This window comes from Cnephaeus nilssonii, assembly GCF_951640355.1.
Source record: "Cnephaeus nilssonii genome assembly, chromosome: 11".
In the NCBI taxonomy this organism is placed as follows: Eukaryota; Metazoa; Chordata; class Mammalia; order Chiroptera; family Vespertilionidae; genus Cnephaeus; species Cnephaeus nilssonii.
This window is the reverse complement of record NC_137082.1, coordinates 33,475,127-33,500,620: the sequence shown is the minus strand read 5'-3', so window position 1 is coordinate 33,500,620 and position 25,494 is coordinate 33,475,127. Positions and strand designations below refer to the sequence as shown.

The 25,494-nt window shown below is 45.6% G+C and overlaps 1 protein-coding gene across 2 annotated transcripts in view; it reads right to left on the bottom strand.

The window, feature by feature from the left end:
- The window catches only part of TTLL9 (tubulin tyrosine ligase like 9), a gene marked incomplete at both ends in the record, with an annotated part of 37,470 nt that extends 18,750 nt beyond the window's left edge, over positions 1-18,720 (bottom strand). The window contains 5 exons of one of the 2 annotated variants that reach the window (XM_079784191.1): positions 7,918-8,103; positions 8,842-8,953; positions 12,748-12,840; positions 15,767-15,810; positions 18,706-18,720. In XM_079784191.1, coding sequence (XP_079640317.1) covers positions 7,918-8,103; positions 8,842-8,953; positions 12,748-12,840; positions 15,767-15,810; positions 18,706-18,720 — 450 coding nt within the window. The remainder of the gene's footprint in view (positions 1-7,917; positions 8,104-8,841; positions 8,954-12,747; positions 12,841-15,766; positions 15,811-18,705) is intronic. The other variant, XM_079784192.1, reaches the window with a different exon arrangement.
- Positions 18,721-25,494: the final 6,774 nt, after the last annotated feature.

The window sequence follows — 25,494 nt, the reverse complement described above, 5'->3', positions numbered from 1 at the left end:
CGCAAAGCACTCAGTACCAGAGGCATTACCTCCTCCTGTGACATCCTCTTCCATGGTCACCTGCCTGGCCTTGCACATCCACAGTGCCAAGGAGCCCATTTGTTGCAGAGTAGCTCTACTAAGCAGTCATCCAAAAGGTATATAGTAGGTGTCTACTGTGTGCTGGGCATTATGCTATAGCAATAACCTCATGAAGTTTTCACAGCCTAACGCGTTTTGAGCTAAATTTTGCCTGCCTGGCTCCGGCCTCTAGGACCCCCTAGGACGAATCTGATTCCTGGGTCCGTTAGTTATCTTCAGCCACTGAGCAGGTCCCCCCAAGTCATTTTTTCCTCCAGCATAAAGGCCTTTAGAAGAAAAAACTCTCATTTCTCTCTCTTCTCCTCTGAGCATGTCCCCGCTGGCCACTGTGGGGCTCTCTGTACAATGTAGGGGCAGGCAGAGTTGTCAGGCACGGCTGTACAGGTGGCCCCCCTACATGAAGGGCTCCCAGTCTGGGGGCAGTGGGAGCTGAAACCCAGCCTTCTCTGTCTGCTGTGCTGTGCACCCTGGTTCAGGGTTGGGTGTGCCCAGAAGATGGGGCGTCCAAAAGACGGCGGAGCACTATGGTGGCTCAGGGGCAGCAACATGCACAGCTGTTATGGAAAGCAACTAATAATCAGTGTGCTTCAAGGGCTCCCAAGAGTTCATGGCCACACAAAAGATTTACATTCACTTCACAGAGGATAATCAATGTAAACAATGAAGAGGCACTCAGCTGCATCAGTCTTCAGAAAAATGCAAACGAAAACTGCAACATGACACCACTGCACACTCCCTGAGAGTGACTGACATGGAAGGCAGGCAAGACCAAGTGCTGGGGAGGATGTGGAGGAACTGGAACTCTCACAGGTGCTGAGAGGAGTGTAGGTTGTTTGGAAACTCTTTGACAGCATCCACTAAGCTGAACACAGGCACCCCCGTGGCCCAGCAATTCCTCTCCTGGGTGCCTACGCATGCGCATGGGCACCCACGGGCATGTACAGGAACGCCCATGCAGCACAATTCATAATAGCTCCAACCTCAAAACTCCCAAGTAGACAAATATTCACTTAATAGAGCAGTAAACAACGATGGTAAGTCATAATTTACATTTAACCACACCAATACGGATGAATAACATGAACATGATGCTGAGGGAGAGAAACCAGGCACAGTGTAGCCATACTATGTGATTCCAATTATATAAAGTACAAAAGCAGGCAAACACATCTATGCTCGGAGTGGCCGGGGGATGGTGAGTGGAGAGGGTCTGAGGGGAGCAGTTGGGGGCTGTTAATGCTCTGGGTATGGTCTGGGTACTGGTTATTCGAGTGCGTTCACTTTGTGAAGATTTATCAAGCTATACCCATATAAGGTGGACATGTTCTGTTTTATCAAACTTCAGTTACCAGTAAAAAGGTTTTTTTAAAAGCTCATAACTTCTGATATACTAGGTGTACTGGTTAATAATGTGGATTTTTTTTCAATAGATGGAGTTACACATATGTTGATATATATGAGATTTGATATGTATGCTATTTTGTTGTATTGCTCCTTCAGATTACCACTGGTTCTGATCGATGGCACACGCACTTTCTGAGCAGCACTTCAAAACGTACAAAGAAGTGGAAAATTGCGTCTCTGAATGGTCTGCCTCAAAACAAGAAAAGTTCTATTGGGACGGTATCCACAAATTACCTGAAAGATGGGGGAAATGTGTAGCTATCGATAAACATTACTTTGAATAAAGCACTTTCGATGTTTCTCTTGAAATTACTGTGTTTTCTTTGGATTACAAAATCCACATTTTTAACCGGTTAATAGTTAATCCACATTATTATGGTTAATAATGTGGATTTTTTTTTAAATTTCTTTATTGATTAAGGTGTCACATATTTGTCCTCATCCCCCCATTCCCATCCCCCACCCCTCCCCACGGATGCCCCAACCCCCTGTTGAACTTAACCATTGGTTAGGCTCATATGCATGCACACAAGACCTTTGGTTGATCTCTCCCCCCTCCCCCCACCCTCCCCTATCCTCCCTCTGAGGCCCGATAGTCCGATTGATGCCTCCTTGTTTCTGGTTCTGTTCTTGTTCATCAGTCTATGTTGTTCATCATTTCCCCTAGATGAGCGAAATCATGTGTCACTTGAGATATACTTATAAGAACTGAATGTGAGACGAGCAATAATAGTTATGCTGACAGGCAAATGAATCAGTCTGTAGTGAGTTTCTTTCTGGACCAACAGTTCTTTTGAGACCCAATATCAATGTCCACCAGTTCCTTATGAGTACATGTCGGCACTGACCCCTCAGCTCTGGATGGTGGACAAATGGTGGTAATGCAGGTCCGACTCCCTCTGGTTTGGTCTCGGCCGGACCCAGGGGTGCGTGGCCTCTCCCAGACCCAGGGGCACGTGGCCTCACCTGGACCCGGGATCCAGCTTCACCCTGACCCAGGGGCGCGTGGCCTTACCCGGACCCAGGGGCGCGTGGCCTCACCCGGGCCCGGGACCCAGCCTCACCCGGATCCAGGGGCGCACGGCCTCACCTGGACCCGGGATCTAGCTTCCCCCGGACCCAGGGGCGCATGGCCTCACCCAGACCCAGGGGCCCGTGGCCTCTCCCAGACCCAGGGTCGCATGGCCTCACCCGGATCCAGGGGCCCACGGCCTCACCCGTACCCGGGACCCAGCCTCACCCGGATCCAGGGGCACACGGCCTCACCCAGACCCGGGATCCAGCTTCCCCCGGACCCAGGGGCGCGTAGCCTCACCCGGGCCTGAATAATGTGGATTTTGTAATCAAAGAAAACTTCAAGAGAAACATCGAAAGTGCTTTATTCAAAGTAATGTTTATCGATAGCTACACATTTCCCCCATCTTTCAGGTAATTTGTGGATACCGTCCCAATAGAACTTTTCTTGTTTTGAGGCAGACCATTCAGAGACGCAATTTTCCACTTCTTTGTACGTTTTGAAGTGCTGCTCAGAAAGTGCGTGTGCCATCGATCAGAACAAGTGGTAATCTGAAGGAGCAAGGTCTGGTGTCTTTAACTAGTTTTGAAGTGTGTGATGGTGCGTTATCATGAAGCAAAATTACTTTGCCATGTCTTCTGGCCCAAATTGATTATTTGTTGTCGGTAGCAATCAGTATTAACGGTTTCACTTGGTTTTAGAAGCTCATAATACACCACACCTTCCTGATCCCACCAAACGCAGAGCATTGTCTTTTTTCCAAAGCGATTTGGCCGTGCAGTCGATGTTGATAAACCCATGATTTTGTGCATTTGGGATTTTCAAAATTAATCCACTTTTCATCACCAGTCACAATTCCATGCAAAAAAGACTTTCTTTCGTGCCGTTGAAGTAACATTTTACTGATGACTTTTCAGATTTCCATTTGTCTTTCATTCAGTTGATGTGGCACCCATTTTCCTTCCTTTAAAATTTTTCCCATTTCTTGTAAACGATCAAAAATTGTTTGCTGAGCAACATTTAATCTTTCTGCAAGTTGTTTTTGACATGCATCTTCATCCAATAATGCTTATAATTGCTGGTCTTCAAACTTTTTCAGTTGACCTGCACATTCTTTGTCTTTCACATCGAAATCATCACTTTTAAGGCGTTTAAACCAGCGTTCACAAGTATCTTGAGACGGAGCATGTTTACCATAAGCTTCCCGAAGTATACCATAACTTTCAGCAGCACTTTTCTTCAAAATAAAGCAATTAATTAAAACTTCCCGCAAATGCTCTTTTTTGGGCACGAAATTCGACATTTTTAAACATAAAAATATCTATGATGTTAACACCTTCAGAAAATTTTACATGTGAAGTTTTGAAGCTAGTTGTCAATACAACAAAATAGCATACATATCAAATCTCATATATATCAACATATGTGTAACTCCATCTATTGAAAAAAAATCCGCATTATTAACCAGTACACCTAGTAGGAACCTTGCCTCCACCGTTGGTTGCCTTCTCCTTCCTTTTCTTCCTGGCTGGTAAACCCACCTCTCACCTTGGAGCTGGAAACACTGGATACCTGTTTTCCCAGCCTCCCTTGCAGCTAGTGGAAACCATGTTTTGGCCAGTGAGACCTAACGAGACATCTGGTTGGAGCTTTGGGGCTTCTGAGAAAGACTTTCCTTGTTAAAAACTTGGGGTTGATGGCTGTGTGGCTCAGTGGTTGAGCGTTGACTTATGAACCAGGAGGTCACAGTTCGATTTCTGGTCAGGGTATATGCCTAGGTCACAGGTCGATCCCCAGTGTGGGGCTTGCAGGAGGCAGCCGATCAATGATTCTCTTTCATCATTGATGTTTCTCTCTCTCTCTCCCTCTTCCTTCCTCTCTGAAATCAATAAAAATATATTAAAAAAAAAAACAAACATTGGGGTTGACAAGGGAGGGGGGACAGAGGAAGAGGAGGAGAAAAGAGAGAGAGAGGAGGGGGAAAGAAATGTGTATGGAGGAAGATGGGGAGAGAGGGAGCAGAGAGGGAGAGAGAGAAAGAAATGCTTGGCTTTTTTCCTTCTTTCTTCAAATATTACAGTCAAGGAGATGATGCCTGCTACTGCAGCAGCCATCTCCCACTGATGTGGTGACAAGTCAGATGACACAAAGCCAACACACTGAGGATGCAGAGTGAACAAAGAGAAGGAACCTGGGCTTTTAATGGCATTGTTGAGCACACCCCAAAACCTGGAACTTTCTAGTTTAGCTTTCTTGTTATCTGAGATAATGTAATGGTCTTATTGTTTAAAGAATTGTTAGTAACTAACCTCCTAAGGGAATAATCCTAAAGAGTGGGAAATAAATTTGCTACATGGTGATATATCTGGGTAGTTAAGACTGGAAATCATCTTAACTCCCGCAGACTGCTATCTCCACCACCCCCACCCCCCCCCCCCCGCAAAAAAACACACAAAAAAAGCCACAACATTATTTCAAGTCCCCTGTGTTTTTCCAGAGCCTTGCTACCCCCACCCTCCATCAAGAAGTAAAGTCAATGTCCTCTCCCCTTGAATCTGGGCAAGCCTTTAAGACAGTCTCAGCCGAAACCGGTTTGGCTCAGTGGATAGAGCGTCAGCCTGCGGACTCAAGGGTCCCAGGTTCGATTCCGGTCAAGGGCATGTACCTTGGTTGCGGGCACATCCCCAGTAGGGGGTGTGCAAGAGGCAGCTGATCAATGTTTCTAACTCTCTATCTTCCTCTCTGTAAAAAATCAATAAAATATATTTAAAAAAAAAAAAAAAGACAGTCTCAGTTAACTGAGTATGGCAGAAGCAACGTTGTGTGGCTTCCAATGCTAGGATATAAAAGGCAATACAGCATCCACACAGCTTGCTCTTTGGGGCTGGCCAACTGGGAACCCAGCCACCATGCTGTGAGGAAGCTCAGGTCCCATGGAGAGGCCCGCATGGAGGGCAACGGAGCATTCCAGGCCTCAGGCCTGGCTGAGCTCCCACCTTGCCAGCCCTCAGGGGACCCGCCCTGGAGGTATCAGAGCAGCCATGGGCCTTTGCTGCCAAGCGCTGCCCAAACGGGAGGCTCATGAGCTAAATAAGACACGATGTTGTTTCAAGCCACTGAGTTGGAGGCTGTAGCAATAGAACCAGAACACTAACTTTAGGAAGACGGTTCATAACAATGGTCAGAGCAGCAGCTAATACTCCTCAGGTGTTTCCTCTGTGCCAGGCCTTACATACATTACCTCCTTAACGCTTTAAAAGAAAAACCTGTAGGTATCATTTTATCACCCCCATTTTGCAGTCAAGAAACCCAGGAACAGAGAGGCCAAACACTCTATTCAAGTGACAGCTGCAGGGCAGTTAAATCTGTACTTCACAAGGCTGGCGCTCAGGCACCTCCTGCAAAAGGCCAGAAGTACACAGCGAACATGGTGCGACTTCCGGCAGTATCGAGCTTACTTGATAATTTGGGAGGAAAGTATTTTTATAAAAGATATGTTATTGATTGGAAAACAATATATGGATTATTAGAATAAACAATACTTTCATGTTGCACCACCTGTGGCTACTCACAGCCCTCCACCCCCTGCTGCCCTCTGCCCGGCCCTTGGGGGCCATTCATCATGTGACCGTCATTGTGTGGCGTTTATCTGGTGTAGCAGATGTGGACGGTGGTCTCCCCGGCAACCATTCCCTTTTCCCCCTGCCAACAGAGCCCCATTGGATCACCTCCTCATGGTGGCCCTTCCCTCCAGGGAGGTCTGAGCCCTCCCGGTGGTCCAATGCCCCGGCCATTGGCTCAGACATGGGCCAGCAGGATGCCAGAGGGAGTGTGCTGCAGGGACTTCTGGAAAGTTTGTGTCTTTTTCAAAAGGGACACGAGGCTAGAGTGTTCCTTTATTTCTGTGGCCAGTGGAGGTGTGAGGAGGTGAGGCTAGAGCTGCGGCCAGCCATTGGGATGGGGATGGAGGGCGATGTCGAGCTGCTCAGCTAACCATCCCTGGAGCCAACCTATCATCATAACTTTAAAAGTCTCACACTTTTAAGTTCCAAACCCAAGGGTTTGTCCTTACATTCCCTGAGAGTGACAGCCCAGCTCTGTCCCACACCAAGTCTACTGAATCAGACTCCATGGGAGTGAGGTGCTTTACTAAGCTCTCCAGAAAATTCCCATTCACTCTCAAGTCTGAGAATTACTGCTGCACTCAAAGTGTTGTTCAGAGACCAGCGGCAATGGCAAACTCATTAATTCCATTTACCGATGAGGAAATGGACTGAGCGGGGTTGAGTGACTGCTCAGGGTCATAGAGCTCATAAGTGGCAGATACAGGGTTAGAACCCAGGCTAGCCCTGGCCGGTTTGGCTCAGTGGATAGAGTGTCGGCCTGAGGACTGAAGGGTCCCAGGTTCGATTCTGGTCAAGGGCACATGCCCAGGTTGCAGGTTCAATCCCCACTGGGGGACGTGCAGGAGGCAGCCAATCAGTGATTCTCATCATTGATGTTTCTATCTCTCTCTCCCTCTCCTTTCCTCTCTGTAATCAATTAAAAAATTTTTAAAAGAAAAGAACCCAGGCTAGTCTGACCAGAAGCACCCACTCTCCACACCTTACACCCGAGACAGGGTGCCTCAGCTACTCAGGAGGGAGAGCAAGTGCGCACACACACACACACACACACACACACACACACACACACACAGCCAAGATCCCTCCTCTTAATTACAGCTGTAAAGGCCGTGGGCTGGGAAAAGGAATCAACTTAATATGCGAGTGCTCGCTCCCAATTAGCACAAACTATCATTTGAGAGGATAATGCCTGCTGGGAGCTGGAATCCGCAGGTGGGCTGCAGCGTTCATCTGCCTAAGCCCTTGTGCTCAGCTCCGCGCCCTCCTCACTGTGCCTCTCAGGCAGGGATGCCAGCCTTCCCGCCAGGGAGAGGATCAGGAGGCCTGGGGAGGTCCTGGCTCAGTCTTCGCTCACTGAGCATTTGTGAAAAGCTTGAATAAGGAGGTCTAGGCTCCGCACCTTCACAGTGGGGCTGGTAGGACCTCCTCCCAAGGACCAGGAGACCTGGGCAGTGCAAGAACGCACTTCCCGTCCCCGCCTCGGTTTTCCTTTATGGCAGGAAGAGAGGCAGGGATCTGAGCTCCAGCAAGGCCCTGGATTCCCTGCCCTGGTGCCCGGAGGACCACGCGTTCCCCTACCAAACGCTTATTGAGCACCTATGGTGTACTGGCATTCCTAGCTGCTGGGGCCGCACGCTGCGGAGAGGAGATGAAGTTGGCCCCTCAGGCGAGGCAGGCGGTGCGTCTAAGACTGAATTACCAGGCAGGGTCCTGTCCTGAGATGCGCCCTGAAGATCCCTGCTCTGCTGCCTGGGACACCCCTCCCCCGAGTCCTTGGCACTGGGCACTCACAGGCTTCATGATCCAGGTGATTCCTGGGTTTTTACGGAACTCCTCCACAAACAGGTGGTACTCGCATGGCATCTCAAAGGTTTTGGGGAAGAAGTCGCACTTGGCTGCCTCCAGCTTTCCTGCCTCGCGCTCCAGCTGTTTCCGGAACCGCTTCAGGTTCTTCACCATGTAGTTCTTGCGGGTCAGCTGAGCAGGGGGATGAATGGGCAGGCCGTTAGCCCCACTCCACCTCCACCCCCACCCATCCCAACTGCCCCCACTGCCTCCATTGTCTGGCCCACAAAATAACAGTAACTTTGACTAACTAAGAGTAACTTTAGCCTGCTATTCTCTCATTCTCCCCACTTTACAGGTGAGGAAGTGGAGGCTCAGAAAGGTTTCCTCAGTTGCCCAGAGCTATGCAGCTAACAGGCAGCACAGCCAGGCTTTGATCCGGGTCTGTCTGACTCCGAAGTTCGTGCTTCTAACCGCTAAGCTATACAAACCTTTTACAATTTCCCACTGCTGGCTTCTCCAGTCTCACCTCTGTGCTCTGGTCCCTCCTGGGCCTCCCTCCTATCTCTAGACTCCAAACTGTTCAACTTGTCTCTACCCTGACATCACCATATGCGCCCAAGCATCCTGCTCCTTTGGCCCTTGAGCCCCAAGCCAACCTGACCTTCACATCTCTACCGCTGAAACACCACCCAGCCTGTGGCCTCCAGCCCCACCCCAAGATGGCCTATTCCTCAGGCCTTAGATCCTTACTCCCTCTCACTAGTTAGCCCATCCTATATCTACTGCACATATTGCCCACCTGGCATGCACCTCAAAGTCCCTTACACCTTTCATTCTGGTCCTTGTAACCCCAAACTAGCTCTTGTTCATTGCAACAACCAGTGACAGGCATTGACTGACTCAGTCCCCTCAGCCTACCCAGCTCACCTCGTAGTGGTTTCGGAAGTGACTGATCCGCACGTGTTCATCCATGTAGGTGTGGTCGAAGTTCTCCCGGAGCCAGCTGACGTCACACCAGTAGAAATCCCACTCCCCTTCGCTGGGAGTGGGGTGGGACAAAGGTCATGACCTGAGGACCTCAGCACTGCCGGGAGTCTGGGGCGCAGGGAGGTACAGCTAAGGGGTCAGCAGCAGTGTGTCTATTAGGAGTCTCCAGGAGGTGGCTGTGGGCCGCTGCTGACCACAACTTGCTCTGTTAGGCTAGAACAGTGGTCGGCAAACTGTAGCTCACGAGCCACACGAGCCGCAGTTTGCTGCTCTGTTGACTAATGAGTTTGCTGACCGCTGGGCTAGAATGACAACCAGAGAAACATGCCTACCAAAATCCAGGCTGGTGGTTTCCAGTGAGTTCAGATATTACTTCCTGGCACATATTGGCCAGACTGCTATTCTATAATTATCCCCACTATAATTATCCATGTCAGACAGACACACCCTTCAGATCACAGCCCCCACCACTCCCTGTGGCCTATGACAACCAGCCAGCCTCACCCGATCACGTTACCTGCCTGGGTCTTGGAAGCATCCTGGGGCTGCCACCCCCACGCTCACATTACCAAGCAGTGGAATTAGGTAACATTTGCAAGACCCTTTGAGTTCAAAAGCCCCTCTTCTTACTGAATCCTCAGAGCAGCAGCTCTGGAAGTGACTAGGATCACACCTGGAGCCCTAGGACAAGGATGGGCTTGCTCACCCAGGACATAGCATCAGGATTCACACCCAGGCCTGCCTGACTCCAAATTCCGACCTTATTCTTCACCGCCACGACAGGGAGAGGGACAGAAACCAGACTGACCTATGAAATCTGACACCAGAGCTGGGGTGGAGGTGCTTGAAAAAGATGTGAAATAAAATAATACCTCCATGATTACTTCTAAATTTTTAAGTAAAAAATAAGATATAACTGAAGTCCCATGTATCTCCTTTCCTGCCCCAAAGGAAGCTACTAGCCTGAATGTGGTGTGTGTCATTTCTATGAATGCTTTTACAGCTTTACTATGTACATATGTGTGTATTCATCTACAGCACATGACATTGTTTGGCATGTTTTTAAACTTTCTAATAGCTAATACTTATTGCTTACCATGTGCTTGACACTGTTCTAAACACTTTACAAATATTAACTCATTGACCCTCATAGCAATCCTAAGTGTTAGGTTCTAATATTAAGCCCATTTTATAGATGAGAAAACTGAGGCAGAAAGATGTGAAGGAACTCACCCAAGTTCATACAGCCAATAAGTTGCAGAGCTTCTGAGACCAAGCTCTGTGGTTAGAACCACTCCTGACTATTTCCTTTTACAACTTGCTTTTCCACCAACTTTTTGTTTTGGATGAATGAATAAATAATGTATGAATGAATAAATAATGCATTATTCATTCATTCATCCAACACATATGTGTTGAGGTTATCTTTGTGTTAGAGATGATGTTGGGTGCATTGTTGGGTATAAGGCATGGGAGAAACCAAAACAACTGGCCAGGTGGTGCATATAATACCACAGTGAATATTAACAATAAACAAAGAAACAAAAAAATAACTCTATAATGAGGAATCGTGAAATATGCCAAGAGCAATCCAGTAGGAGGCCATGAGGCAGGGTAGCTGAGGGACCTATGTTGGGTGGAGGCCACCATGTGGAAGTGATAATTCGACTGAGGTCTTAATAGTAAGGATGAAGGAAGGGCAGGAAATGAGGCCCTGAGGTTGGAAAGAACAGGTTCAAGAATGTGAAGAAAGGCCAGAGTCGAGGGAGAAAGGTCATGGATGAGGCTGAAGAGTAGGGCAGGGCCCATAAGCAGTGCTTTGTAGGCCATGGTGCATATTTGGGGTTCTTTTCTAATTCTAAAAGTTCATTCATTTGTACATCATCTTCATGATCATCACAGTCAAGTTGCTCTTAAATCATCCAAGAAGACATTAAACTGCTCAACAAGGGCAGCAGAGATTCAGGTTTCTTCTACCTTCCCATTCTACCATCCTTAACATGTTGTCCTCATGCTCATCACCCAAAGGTATCACGTCATCTTTCTTGGTGGGAAGCAAGGAAAGAGACAGCTCTGGCCACATCTATTCCAAATACCTGACAGGCTGATTGTCTGACCTGAGACCTCATTCTATCTGGAAATACTAGACCTCAAGTTAGGTCCAAAGGGGTGAGGCTTCACATCCACAGAGCCATGTCTGGCGTAATGGCCCTGGCCTCTGGCCCTTCCTGAGGCAATTTAGGATCAGTCATGAAGCAACCTGCTTCATGGACTCCCACACCATTAGCACCAGACAAACCCTCAAACCATGGAGCAAGGCTGAGGAGGGGCAGTGGACAGCCTGAGCCCACAGAGCAAAACAGGAGAGAGCTCCTTCCTATACAACACATTCATGTACCAGTCACCTCACCTTCCTCTAATTCATCCCAAGCCCCTCCCCCACCCTCCATTACACCAGGCAGTGGGAATCCTGGATTCATCCTTTGGCTCATTTGTTCCTTCATTCACTGCGAGGCTGCTAGAATAGGGCACAGATGAGGCTGGGACTCTGCAGACAGACTGGGTACAAATCCTAGCACAAGCCCACACAAGCAGAGTAACCTCAAACATGACATTTTTTCCCCTTTTGTGTCCAGTTTTCTCATCAGTAAAATGGGGATAATAATGGCACCTACCTGGAAGGTTTGCTGGATAATTCAAAGAGGTTGTGCATGTAAAGTGCTGAAGAGTGTCTAGCAGGCTTAGCTATTGTTATGCAACAGATATTTATTGAGCACCATGACAGGGTAGCTGGTTGTCCTTCCCTTTTTCTATGGTAGTAGAAATCCCAACATTTACCATTCTACATTTTCCAGATTCCCTTGCAGCTAGGTGTGGCCACATGGCTAAGTTTCAGCCAGTGAAATGGGACTTCTGGGTGGTGTCCTTTAAGGGCAGGGCATGTCTTTTTTTGCCTCCTTCCAACCTATGGCTCTTGGAATGTGGATGTAAGGATGGAGCTCCACCTGAGACCATGGAGGAAAAGGGCCTCATTCAAGGGATAGCAGAGTGGAAAGACAGAAGCATATGGATCCCACATTTCCATACCATCTCTGAACCTCCTACATCTGGACTTCAGTGGGAGAGGTAAGTGAGCTTCCAGTGTGTCAAAGCCTCTTTTACTTTGGGTCTCTGTTACATGCATCCAAACCCTAACCTTAGAAACTAATATTAGCACCTACTATGTGTCAGGCATTGTAGGCGTACTCATCTCAGTATCCTCAGGGCTCAGCATAGAAGGAAAAACGTAGGCTTAAGTAACTTGTTAAGTAACTTGTCCAAGGTCACAGAAGTAGGAAGTGGCCAGGGGAGAGCAGCCCTGACCTGGACCTGTCATCACCAGATTCCCGCCAGCAGGTCTGTGATGGCTGCACTCCTTGTTTTATGAGAGCCACAGGACACTGCTAGAATGTGGCAGCGATGAGCCTGGCATATTTAAGGGCAGGGCATGTCTTTTCTTGCCTCCTTCCGGCCTACGGCTCTTGGAATGTGGCTGTAAGGCTGGAGCTCTGTGACATGGAGCTGTGGAATAACGGAGCTGGGTTTGAATCCCACTCATGCACTCTGTGACCTTAAGCAACTGGCTTAATCAGATATTTCTGGATGTTTATAAGGCTTAAATAAGACAAAGATAGCATCAATAATGTGCCTGACACATGTGGGCGCTAAATAAATGTTGGCCCCTGTTACAGACAAATTGGGACGAGTCCCAGTAACCACCCAGAGGAACTGGGAGAAAAACAGAGGGAGACAAGGACCTGTGAGGCAAAGGGAAGGAGGGATGAGGTCGGGGGTGGGGGATCTTACTCCTTTACTTCCACCCATCCCGGCCTGTGGCGAAGGACATCCATAAGAGTATTCATAAGAGTGGTCTTGAACCGGATTGATGCTCTCTGCTCTCTGAAAGACAAGGCAACAGGACACTTGCTGAGGATCAACTATTTCTAGAGGATGGTCCAGGGAGAGGAAAAAAAGGGGACGGAAGAAAGGTCAAGTTGCATACCTGGAAATGCCAAAAAGTAGAATGACTGAATTTCAGAATTTAGCATATAACATGCAACATTTAAAATAATCAAATTGAAAATTATAGCATATTTGAATCATTGAAAAATAATAGCAACCATTTTATTCAGTGCCTACTATGTGCCATGCCTAACCTCATAATTAATGATAAGTATCTGCAAATCCCCTTTTCTGGCGCTCATCCTGAAAGATGGAGCAGGTGTGATTTTCCCTATTCCTTCTGTAAGTACAACTAAAACCCCACGACACTATATAAAAACAAACAAACAAAAGAAGTCTGTAAGGTGAATAGAAGGTAGACCAGCTAGGGACTTTAGGACCCAAAGAACAGAAGGGTGGTAAATTTTCTGCGTGGTTTATTTTTCTTTTGCTTTGTTTTGCCTCCTAGATCCCAGATGTAAAAACAAAATGTTTAAACAGACAAATACCAAGTGTTCATAAGAATGTGGAGAAACGGTAATTACCCTACAGTGCTGATGGGAGTGTAAATTGGATGAACCTTTGGAGAGTAATTTGGCCTATTAAAGCCATCAAATAACATTTCATACTCATTAAACTGGCAAAAAATCTCAAAGTCCAAGTTCTGGCAACAATGCACTAAAATGGAAATTCCTCCCCTGCTGGTAGAAGGCACTTTGGAGAACCACGAGGCAGTATTGAGTACAGCTAGCTATGCACATACTCTGCACCCAGCAATTCCATCTTAGCCCTATACCCTAGATAGACACCCTACGTATGTTCTAAGCAATATTTGTACAAGGGTGTTCCTTAGTAACTGTTAATATTTTGTATGGAACTAACCTGCAGCATATACTGTTGGTGGTCCACCCTGTCCCTTGGACATTCACATTCCTGCGCATGCCAATCAGAGGGCTTTCCACATCCAGCACCTGTAGCTCTTCGCTGAGGGCTTTTCCTGGCTCTTCAGAGTCTGCTCAGTTAGCTCTTGGAGCAGAACTGAAGTACCAGGGAGCTAACTGCCCTCCCCCAATAGCATATAACCAATGATGACTGGAGTTGATGGATAAGTCCTCCAGCTCTCCCATCACTTAGTTGGGTTAAGTCTGCACTGTGCTCTATGCTATCTCCTAGGAATCCCAGTGGGATTGAGCCCTACTTCCCCACAGCAAGAACCTGTCAATAATGTACCTTTTATTGGTTTCCTTCCTTTAGCTGACTCACTTCCCTGCCAGTGCTTACAGAAATCACCTTCCAGATAAACGATTTGTCCTCGAATCCTTGGCTCAGGGTTGCTTCTGGAGGAAACCAATACTAAGACACAACCTATATGCCTTTTAACAGGAAGTAGATAAATAACTTGTGGTATACAATGGGACATATGGAGTAGTTAAATGTATCAGACCGACATGCACAAATAGGATAAATACTGAAAATAGGATTTTGTGTTACAAAAGCAGGATGTGTAATCATCACAGTATAATGCCACTATGTAACGTGTATTCTTAGCCACTCATGCAGCTAAGGGTGTCCATGTCACACAGTTCTGGTCAATAAATTAAATATCTAAGGCTGATAAGGAGGGTAGGTTCCTGGGAAGCTTTGTGGGGTTTGTGTGTTTGTTTGTTTTTTGATGTTTTGATGTGTGTGTGTGTGTGAGAGAGAGGGGGGGGGGAGGGCTTGAGGTAGGGGGTGAAGAGGTATTGTGTCTTCCCTCCCCACTTCTTCCCATCTTGATCATGACCTGAAGGCTGGAGCTGTAGCAGCCACTTGGTGTCCGTAAGGAAAGGATCAAGACAGTCACAGAGACACTAGGTCTGACATTGTTGAACTACTGCACCAGCCCTGCAGATTTTATGTTATGTGAAAAAAATAAATACAATATTTTAAAGCTGCTATTAGTTGGGTTTCCTGTTACTTGTAGCTAAACACATTTCTAATTGATATCTGCCCTAATAAAATATGTGGGTGGATCCTGTTAACTGACGTGCTCTTTGTTTTGTGGGGGGTAGGAGTGGGTGTATAAATTTAGGGCCAGGATCTAGAACAGAGCTGAATCGCTCTGCATAAGGAAGTGAGAGATTTGACATTGATGGGATTGAGTCAGTATGGTGAGAAAGAAGGCAAAGATGGCTGCTGCACGAGAGAAGACCGCACGATGGTGGTATAGCCAGGAGGGACTTGGGAGAGAACAAAAATAGATAATGAAATGAAGAATAGAAATATCTAAAACATTTGCCATGGTGTGCACAACGTAAATGACCCCTTCTAACTCCCCACAGAAACATTCAGCAAAGTCTACATTGCTCACTCCTGCTCTGTGCAAATGGATTCTATTTAGGAAGTCTAAAAAGATGCTGAGTTAAAAAGAAGTCTAAAAAGATGCTGAGTCTAAAAAGAACCAGGTTACTGATGCAGAGTGAAGCAGAAGATCAGGGTGGAGTTGACATTTGAGTTATCAAGTCAACTTCACATGGTTGTTAAAGGAGGAGGGAAGGCATAGTTACATATAACATGGGCCCTGGAGTCCAACTTTGCTACTAACTAATCCTATGGTCTTGAGCAAGTTGCATAGCCTCTCTAAGCTTCAGTTTCCCCATCTATAAAGTGGTCATAATAGTAGTATTTACTTCAATTGTGGTAAGGACTCAGTGAGATAATTCAGGTAAAGTGACTAGCCCAGGGCCTACCACATGGTAAATGCTCAATAATTGTTTATTATTATTATTATTATTATTATTATCATCATCATTATCATTATGATTATGATTATTAAAGTTAAGAAGGAGGAGGGGGAAGGAAGGAAATTATTTCTGTGTTTATTAAATTGGGTGGGACCACTTACCGTTCTTTTCCCTTTGACAATCCATAGCCCTTGTAGTTTTGATTCTGCAATGAGAAAGGAAAAGTGATACAACTAGTTTTACACGTCCACCTTGCCTTCCCAGTTCCACTTACTGCAAATATTAACATCCTCAAACCATCAGATTCAACACTGTCCAGATCCTCCTGAGACAGTAAGGTCATCCTGGCCAAGTTCTCATTGATCACCATGTGGCCAGCAACTTGGTCCTTGGAATAAATCCCCAAGTACCCAAGGCTCACCTCACTGTAGACTTTCTCCACAGGCATGACCAGTAGAGTGAATACCTAGTTTTCAATGCTCCAAAGGTCCATCCTGAACCCCAGTTTTGAGGGCTGAGCGCAGCCATATCTGTGAGAAGACCTTCTACTCTAACCTTGAATGTTTGATTAGATCCATGATTCAGGAGAGAGCTGGGTCAAAGTCTCAGAGAAAAATTAATTTCTTCCACCCAAAATAGACCTTTCGAATTCTCAAAGGGTGGTGGGTATTATTCTGCTTCTACCATACAGCTTGGCCCTCAGCCCTGGTATGACTGAAGGCAGATATGAGAAAAGAAATCAGAACTGGTCTTGTGCAGGATGACCTCTGCAGCTTGGACAGACTTGTCATCTGCATTAGTTTTCTATTACTACATGAAAAATAACCACAAACTTAATGGCTTAAAACAGTGCAAATTTATATCTCACAATTTATATGGGCCAAGGGTCTGGGCATGGCTTAGCTGGAGCCTCTGCTCAGGTATCACAAAGCCACAATGAAAATGATGGCCTGGGTTATGGTTCTCATCCAGGACTTGGGGTCCTCTTCCAAACCATTTAGCAGAATTCAGTTACTTGGGGTTGTGGGACTGAGGTCCCTGTTTACTAGCTAGCCATTGGCTGGGAACTGCTCTCAGCTCCTAGGGAGTGCTGGTCCCCAGAGGCAGTTCACAACATGAATGCTTGCTTTCTTCCAGGCCAATAGGAGCATGTCCTCTGACTTCCAACTCTTGTCCCTTCAAGTTAGCCACAATGGAGTCTCATATAACCTATTGTAATTATGATAGTAACTATCCAATCAAATTGACAGGCTCCGCCCACACTTAAGGGGAGGGAATTACACAAGGTGTGTACGCTGGGGGTAGGAATCTCAGGGGGGCATCTAGAATTCTGCCTACCACACCATTCTACCCCTCAAAGAGCTGTTGTTGGAGGACTAATGGGAGGCTGCTCTACAAAATTGGCAGAAATAAGCTTATCCACAGAAGTAAGTTAAAATCTTATCCCATTCATCCATTCAAGCCCCTTCAACTGCCCCAGAACTAGTTAAGTGTCCTAGTCTTTTTTTATTACATTTTTTATATTCTCTTATGTTTTCAATTCCATTTTCCATATGTTTACCTAGCTGCTCCAGTCTTTGATTGAAAAACTTTTCATTTCCTCACTGAATTGCATTGGCACTTCTGTCAAAATTCAATTGACTATATATGTGGGTCAATCTCTAGTCTCTATTTTGTTCTATTTACTTATTTGTCTCTCTGAATGTCACTACCACACTGTCTTAATTACTGCTGCTTTCTAGTATATCTGAAATCAGGTGGCATGTCCTCCAATTTTTTTTTCAAGATTGTCTATAATTTGGGGGTCCTTCCATATAAATCAGCTTGCTAATTTCTAAAAAAAAATAGTATGTTGGGATTTTTTTAAAATCTTCACCCAAGGATATTTTCCCATTGCTTTTAGAGTAGAAGGGAGGGGGGAAGAGAGAGAGAGAAAGAGAGAGAGAGAGAGAGAGAGAGAGAGAGAGAGAGAGAGAGAGAGAGAAACATCAATGTGAGAGAGACACATCGATTGGTTGCCTCCCAAATGTGCCCTGAGGTGAGGAATGAACCTGCAACCCAGGTAGGTGTCCTTGATCGAGAATCAAACCCTCAACCCTTTGGGTTCTAACCACTGAGCCAGGGCTAGTATTTGGGATTTTGATTGGAACTGCATTAAATCCAAAGATTGTTTTGGGAAGAAATGACATCATAAAGTACTGAGAATTCCAATCCATGAATATGGTCAGAATCTCCATTAATTTACGTCTTCACTAATTTCTTTCCACAATGTTTTCTAGTTTTCAGTGTATGTCGAACATTTTAAATTTTTTCATAGTTATTTGATTTTGTAAATATGTTACATTCTATGGCCAAGGAAATTAAGGTTGCAGATGGAATGAAGGTTGCTAACCAACTGACTTTAAAATATTGATTAAACTGGATTATTTGGGATTACCTGGGTAGGTCCAATGTAATTACTCATTTTTAGTTGTGAAAGGGAATTAAGGAAAAGAGTTGCCATTCATGAGAGGTGGAACACGGGATAAGAAGAAGCTGGTTGGAGTGGGAAGAGCTAGATTCTAGAGTAACTCATTTCATTTCTTTGGGTCTCTCTTTTCTCACTTAAAATGGGGGAGATGGCCTATGAACTCCTAGAGATCAGGACTTCACCTTGTGTCCCCATTGGCCAGCACTGTGTTTCACTGGATTGATGGATGGATGGATGGATGGATGGATGGATGGATGGATGGATGGATGGGTGGATTATGAATGGATGAATGGGTAGGCAAGCGGGAGATGGGGCAAACAAATCTCTAAGAGCTTTTCCAAGTCAGGAAATCCGAAATTCTGAGCTTCCCCCGAGTCACAGAAATCGCTGAGTACAGTTCGAGTCCTACAGTTTTGTAAATTTCCCGCCAGCCGGTCTGGTTCGGTGGACTCGCGCAGAGGCTCCGATGGCGCGCGGCATGCCGGGACTTGTGGTCTTTTCTCTGAATTTATCATTTTTGCTCACTCCATCGGAATCCTTCCGCGAGGATCCTACATGTTTAATCCCTCCGCAGCTCCCCTCCCTCTCTTTGGGGACGAGGAAAGCGCCAGGGTCCTGCTGCACTCCTACCTTCGGCCGTGACATGACGCGATTCCTCAGGGCCCGATTCAAACCGCCACCTCACCGGGCAGGAGCCTTGGCGTCCTGTTGCCAAGGCGACGGAGGGGGTGGGTGCCCGGATCCGCCGCTCTGATTGGATGGTCCTAGAGAACTCCTTCTGGAGCGGTCGGCCGATCACAGAGGCAGGAAGTCACTGCTCGCCCCTGCGGCCCAGACCCCTCCACCACGGCCCAGACCCCTCCACCACGGCACAGCTCCCTCTCAGCCCCGCGCCTCCGCAGCCGCAGGACACTCCCGGCCAGAGGCCGCCGCGGGCATCCACGGCCCAGGGCCTCTTCCAGCTGAACTTCGCTTGACCTGGGAGCGCCGAGTCTGAAAAGCCAGCTTTTGGAAAATGCAGTGGTCCCATGTTTCCTTACTCCGGCCCTCACTGAGTCACCTGGTCAGTTAGTTGATCAGCTGACAACGCTGCCAGTCACTTCTGCTCTCTCCAGTTATGCCAGCACTCACCTCCACGCCTGCAGTAGCCACCTACCTGACCGGCCTACTAGTGACCTCTATTGCCCTATCCATTCCGGTTTCATTCTCTGCACAAATCCGATCTTCGTTCTCCCCTGCATATAACCTGAAGTGGCAACTTATTGATCACTGCCCTCTGTACTGGTTCCCTGTCCTCCCCTTCTTCCCCTTCCCACTCCACTACCTGGGGATCTATATACCAATCATAGCTGATTAGGAACAATTTTTTTAAATTTTGTTATTTTTGTATAGCAACAAAAAATATGTTAGGTAGGAATATGTCTAACAAAATGTATGCAAGATATTTCATTAAACAACCAATTCTTATTAAGTATCTACTCTATGTTATGCCCCTCTGAGGATACAGCAGTGAACAAAATCAACAAGCATTTGCCCTTGTGGAGTTTGTATTCTCATAGAGAAAACTGCAAAACATTGAAGGACATTAAAGGAGGCCTGAATAAATGGAGGGATATACCATGTACATGGATGGGAAGACTCAATATCAACATAAAAATGTGTATTTTCCCAAATCCAATCAGGAATTTTTCGAGGTCTTGTCAAACCAAAATAACAAAGTATATGTGTTGAGGCAGAAGACATCTCCCTGCCTATCAGTCCCAGTATAATGCAGGGAGAGGCAAATATCAAGGGAATACAATGGGCGATTCTAGAAATAGACAGTGTGTGTGTGTGTGTGTGTGTGTGTGTGTGTGTGTGTGTGTGTAATAGAGGTGGCATCATAAACTAGTGGGGAAAGGATGGAGGACTCAGTAAATGGCACCAAGGAACTGGCTTTCCTAGGAATGAAAGATAAATGCCTAATTCAAGTGGATTAAATAATAAATATGGCAAACAAATATTTCAGATATATATATATATATATATATATATATATATATATATATATATATAACATTCTATTATCTCAGGGTGGAGAGTTCTTAGATAAGCAGTAATACAGGGTGTCCCAAAAATGTATATATACTTTGATTAATTATTAATTCCAATGGGTTAAATCTGAAAAGAAAAAGCATCAGTTGAGCTATCAGCTGTTATGTGTGTATACATTTTTTGGGACACCCTGTAAAGCACAACTCATAAAAGACAAAACTGATCTATGACTCTCTTGAAATTTAAATTGCCATATAACAGAAGACATTGTAAATTCAATTAAAAGACAAGCTATAGCCTTGGCCGGTGTGGCTCAGTTGGTTGAGTTTCATTGGGTGCACCAAAAGGTTGCCAGGTTTGATTCTGGGTCAGGGCACATGCCCAGGTTGCAGGCTCGATTCCCCCAGTAGAGGGCATGCAGGGGTAGCCGATCAATGTTTCACTCTCACATTGATCTCTCTCTCTCTCTCTCTCTCTCTCTCTCTCTCTCTCTCAAAATCAATTAAAAACCTTTTAAAAATAAAATAAAATACAAGCTACAGACTAGGAGAAAATATCTGCAACATATGTAACAAAGGACTAGTACTCAAAGAACTCCTACAGACCATTAAGAAAGATTCCCCCCAACCTGCAAGAGAAAAGAAAAATGGGTAAAAGATATGAATAAAGAAGTTTCAGCAGAATAGCTAATAAGCAAATTGAGATATGTAAATATAAACAATTATAAGATGTGATTTTATGACCAGCTATATAAAAATAAAAACATATCAATGCCAAGTGTTTATAAGCATATTAGGAAATGGGAACCTTTATATGCTACTGGTATACTCACACTTTGGAAGGCATTTGGCAATATTTTGTAAAGTTGAAAATGCACACACACTGATTTCAGTACTTAAGCACCAACTCTATGCTATTGGCTGTCAGCTCTCCAAATACAGCTATACAACCCATGGACTACCTATCATTTTGCCACAAAAGTGCAAGTTGACAACCTTTTCTAAAGAAATTCTCATAGGTCATATGTATAAAGATGTTCTTTGCAACATTCTTTATCATAGTGGAAAATTAATAGAAACTAAATGTCCATTACTAGGGTGATAGATGAATAAAATGGGGTATATTCTAATAACAAAATATTACATAGTGATAAAAATGTAAGATTCAGGTTATATCAATAAGAAAATATCCTCCAGACCTATTTTTGAGTGAATAAAACAAAGTTGTAGAATGATAAATATTTTAAAGGTTACAATTTGTATTAATTATAAACACATATAAAAGCATATTCTATATATTTATGGGTGTATAGGTATTTAAAAAATTAAAATGTGGACTGATAAACTACACACCAAATTCACAATAGTGGCTGCCTCTGGGAAAGAGGAGAGAGGAAAGGGAATGTCAACTACTTCAAGTTTACTTGCAACGTTTTGTTTTATTTAAACAACACACTTGGAGCAAATAGGTCAAAGTATTCTTATCTGGATTTGTTTGTTTTTGGGTTGTTGTTGTTTTTTTCCCAAACGAAAAACACACAAGCCATAGTAATGACCGAAAATCAGTACTACCATAGAGGAAGCTTAGGATGCTTTGGGAACACATGACAGTGGGGTCTAACCGATTCTAACTGGGTCCAGCAAAGACTGCTGGGAGGAAATGGGAGTTAGCCTGGAGAAGGGGATGGGAAGAGCATTCCAGGCAGAGGGAATAGCCTGTGCAAAATGAGAAGTCAGAGAGAGGGAAGCCTGTTTGAGGAAGGAAAAGCAGAGCCAGGAAAGAGAGGAGAAGAGGGGAGAGATGAAGATGCTAAACCTGTATATGTTCCTTTCCTTTTCTACAGATTGGAAACCGAGCCCTAACAAGGGGAATAGAGCCCAGGCCTCCTAACTCCCTGCCAATTGCTCCATGATAATTATAATGGTGTGCCAGTGTCTCTATTAGGCACCTTAAATGTGTCCTCTCATAATCTCATTACAGACCGAGAGGGATTTTTTTTTCCTTCCCATTTTACAGATGAGGAAACAACCCATAGAAATTAAGAACTTTGCTCAAGGTCACAGTGACATGAGCCAGATTCCACAAGACCTTGTGTGCTATGCTAAGCAGGTTGGACTTTTTCCTAGGGGTATTGGTGAATGCATTAGGTTCCTATTGCTGCTGTAATTACCACAAACAACGTGACTTAAAACAATATAAAATGTATTCGTTTACAGTGTTGAGGTCAGAAGCCTGAAATGTGTCTCTCTAAACTAAAGTTAAGGTGGCGGCAGGGCTGGGTTCCTTCTGAAGGCTTTGGAGAGAATTGGTTTCCTTGCTTTTCCACCTGCATTTCTTGGCTTATGGCCCCCTTCCATCTTCAAAGCCAGCAATCATACCATTCCTCTGCTCTTGTCATCACATACCCTCTCACCCTTATTCCCCTACCTCCCTCTTTCAGTTATAAGGACCCTTGTAATTACATTGGGCCCACCCAAATAGTCCAGGATAATCTTTCCATCCCATGGTCAGCTGATTAGCAACCTCAATTGCGTCTGTAGCCTTAATTCTCCCTTCCCATGTAACATAACATAGTCACAATTTCTAGGAATTAGAGCATGGACATCTTTGGGGGATCCATTATTTTTTCTACCATAATGTGCCACTGAAGGGTTTTTAGCAAGGAAATGAAAAGATGAGGCCTGCATTTTAGTATCTTTTTATTATTGGCTTTACTAGTATAAAACAATCACTTCATGACTTATTTACAGCAAATTGGGCTTTGCAACAACTTAACACTTTCAAAGGATAAACAGTTAATAGTTATTAAATGTGTTCAATCTAATAAGTATATCTGGATGTTTGTTTGTTTCCAGATCTTTTAACCCAATAGAGAGTTCTTTTGTACATGTGACTTGATTATTTTCCCAACAACCAAGTAGGTGTTCAAAAGACTGTTATAATTTTGCCTTTATGGATGAGGAAACAGACCCGGGAGAATTGGGTTGCCTGCCCAGGTTCACAGAGCTGCTAAGGCCAGGGCCGTGGTGAGGGACTAGTCTTCAGGCCCATTTATCAGCAGTTCTTTATGTCATCCATGGGTAGGGCATTCTGGGAACTCAGGTCAGATATCAGCATATCTTTGGTGCAATTTTTTCATCTATAATCCGGCATCCAGTAAGGATTTGTTGAATGAATGAATAACCCTGCTTTCACTTCTGTGGCACAGGTGGTGATTTAAGGTGGGAAAACCATCATCTCTTGCCCGAGCGGCCACAGTAACCTCCTTCCTGGCCTCTCTGCTTTGCTCTCTAATCCATACTCCAGATAGGAGCCAAAGTGATGGACTTAAGATGTAAATCAGGTGACATGGCTCCCCCAGTTACATCTCCCCATTGGCTTTCCATCATACCGAAAAGAAAACCTAAACCCCCAATATGGCCACACATGATCCTGCACACTCCCCCTCTTCTCTCCTCTCAGCCTAACTCTTACCACCTCCCTCTGGCTTCCTCCCCTCCAGTTCCACTGGCTCTTTCCAAAGGCCAACCTTTTCCCACCTCTGAGCCTTTGCCCAAGCTGTCCTTTTTAAAAACTTTTTTTTTTTTATTGATTTCAGAAAGGAAGGGAGAGAGAAAGAAACATTAATGATGAGAGAGAATCATTGATTGGCTGCCTCCTGCACCCCCCTCTCCCCGACTGGTGATTGAGGCCACAACCTGGCATGTGCCCTGACTGGGAATCCAGCGTGACCTCCTGGTCCAAAGGTCAATGCTCAACCACTGAGCCATGCTGGCTGGGCCCCCCACATGCTGTTTTTTCCTGCTGGAAATCTCTCTACTCTCCCCCCGACCCGGCTCCCCCCTCCCCACATCTCTTTCTAATCTTTAAATAGCTGGGTCCTTCTTCTATGTCAGGTCTCAACTTTAATGTCACCTATTTAGAGAGGTTTTTTCCCCCTTTCATTTCCTTCACAGAAAAGTGTGACCATTTATAAATGCTTTATTTGTCTACTTGCTTATTTTGTTTGGACACCCTCCCAAACCTGAGGTGTCCAATCTGTAGTTAGCAGACAGATATGGCTATGAGGCGTTTGACATGTGCCTGGTTTGAATCGGGATGTGCTCAGAGTGTAAAATACACGCTGAATTTTAAAGACTTCATACCATTAAAAAAAAAGATGTAAAATATGTCATTAATAATTTAAAAATACTGACTACATGTTGAAATAATAATACTTTGGCTATATTGGGTTCAAACATCATTAACAACCTGTTTCTTTCTACATTTTTAATGTGGCTACTAAAACATTTTAAATTACAAATACTAAAACATTTTAAATTACACATATGACTCACGTTCTATTTCTATTGGGCAGCACTGTTCTAGACTGTTAGCCAATGGAGATAGGAACTGTTTCCCTTTCCTACCTATGTGTCCCCAGTACCTACCATGCAGCAGGTGCTCGGTGAGTATTGTTGAATAATTTGGTTTTCATGAGAACTCTGGGCTCAGAGAGCGCTGAGACAGGCAGCCCCGTGTACGCTGTGAATGTGAGGAGTCAAGAAACACAGAAGCAACGGTTTTCTTTTTCTCCAGCCATTGCATTTCCAACAGGTTCCTCAATCCTCTGCCCTTATCTGTTCTGACATTGCTCGCACAGTCACCTGCTGCTATAGATGGGGGAGGACAGCTGGTTCCGCTGCTTCTATTTCAGTCGCTTAGGAGGTGTCTGGTCTCCGTCACTTCATATCCTCCAGCTTTGGTCCTGGGAGCAGAAGGGCTCCCCTCAACACCCTGAGACCCACAGAAAGGGCGGCTGGGACGCCAAGGGGGCTTTCCCAGGGCCACCCAGCAGGCCAGAGGGGAGTAGGGCCTGGAACCTTGGTCTCCAGAACCACTTTCCAGGACTCTTGCCTCCAACGACATCCTGTTGTAGTCTCCTTTCCTCCGAGGGCCCAGGGGGCTGCAACCCTCCCCTCACCTCCCATTCACCTCTGACTTCTTGGGGGCCCTGAGGACAGAGGTGCCTGGTCCCAGCAGAACTGACCCAAATGGCGCCCTCCACATAGAGGTCCAAGTAGCTGGGATGAAGAGATGGGAGGGTCGATGGGAGGATGGATGAATGGATGGAGGATGAATCAGGGAATGAATGCACTGAAGGGTGGGAGACAGAGGGCTGTGTGCGTGGGGCAGGAGGATGGCCGGCTGTTCGGATGCCGCATGGGGAGTGTGGCGGGACCGAGGGTTACAGTTGGAAGGAGTGGCCACTTCTCTCGTCTCAAACGGAATCTGAAGAACACGGGACCCATAGCAAGCCGAGTCCAGCCCCCATCACTTTTCTGGGGGAAAACCAAGGCCCACGGAGCCAAGCGCTGTGCCCCGGGGCCCGCTGGGAAGTCGGGG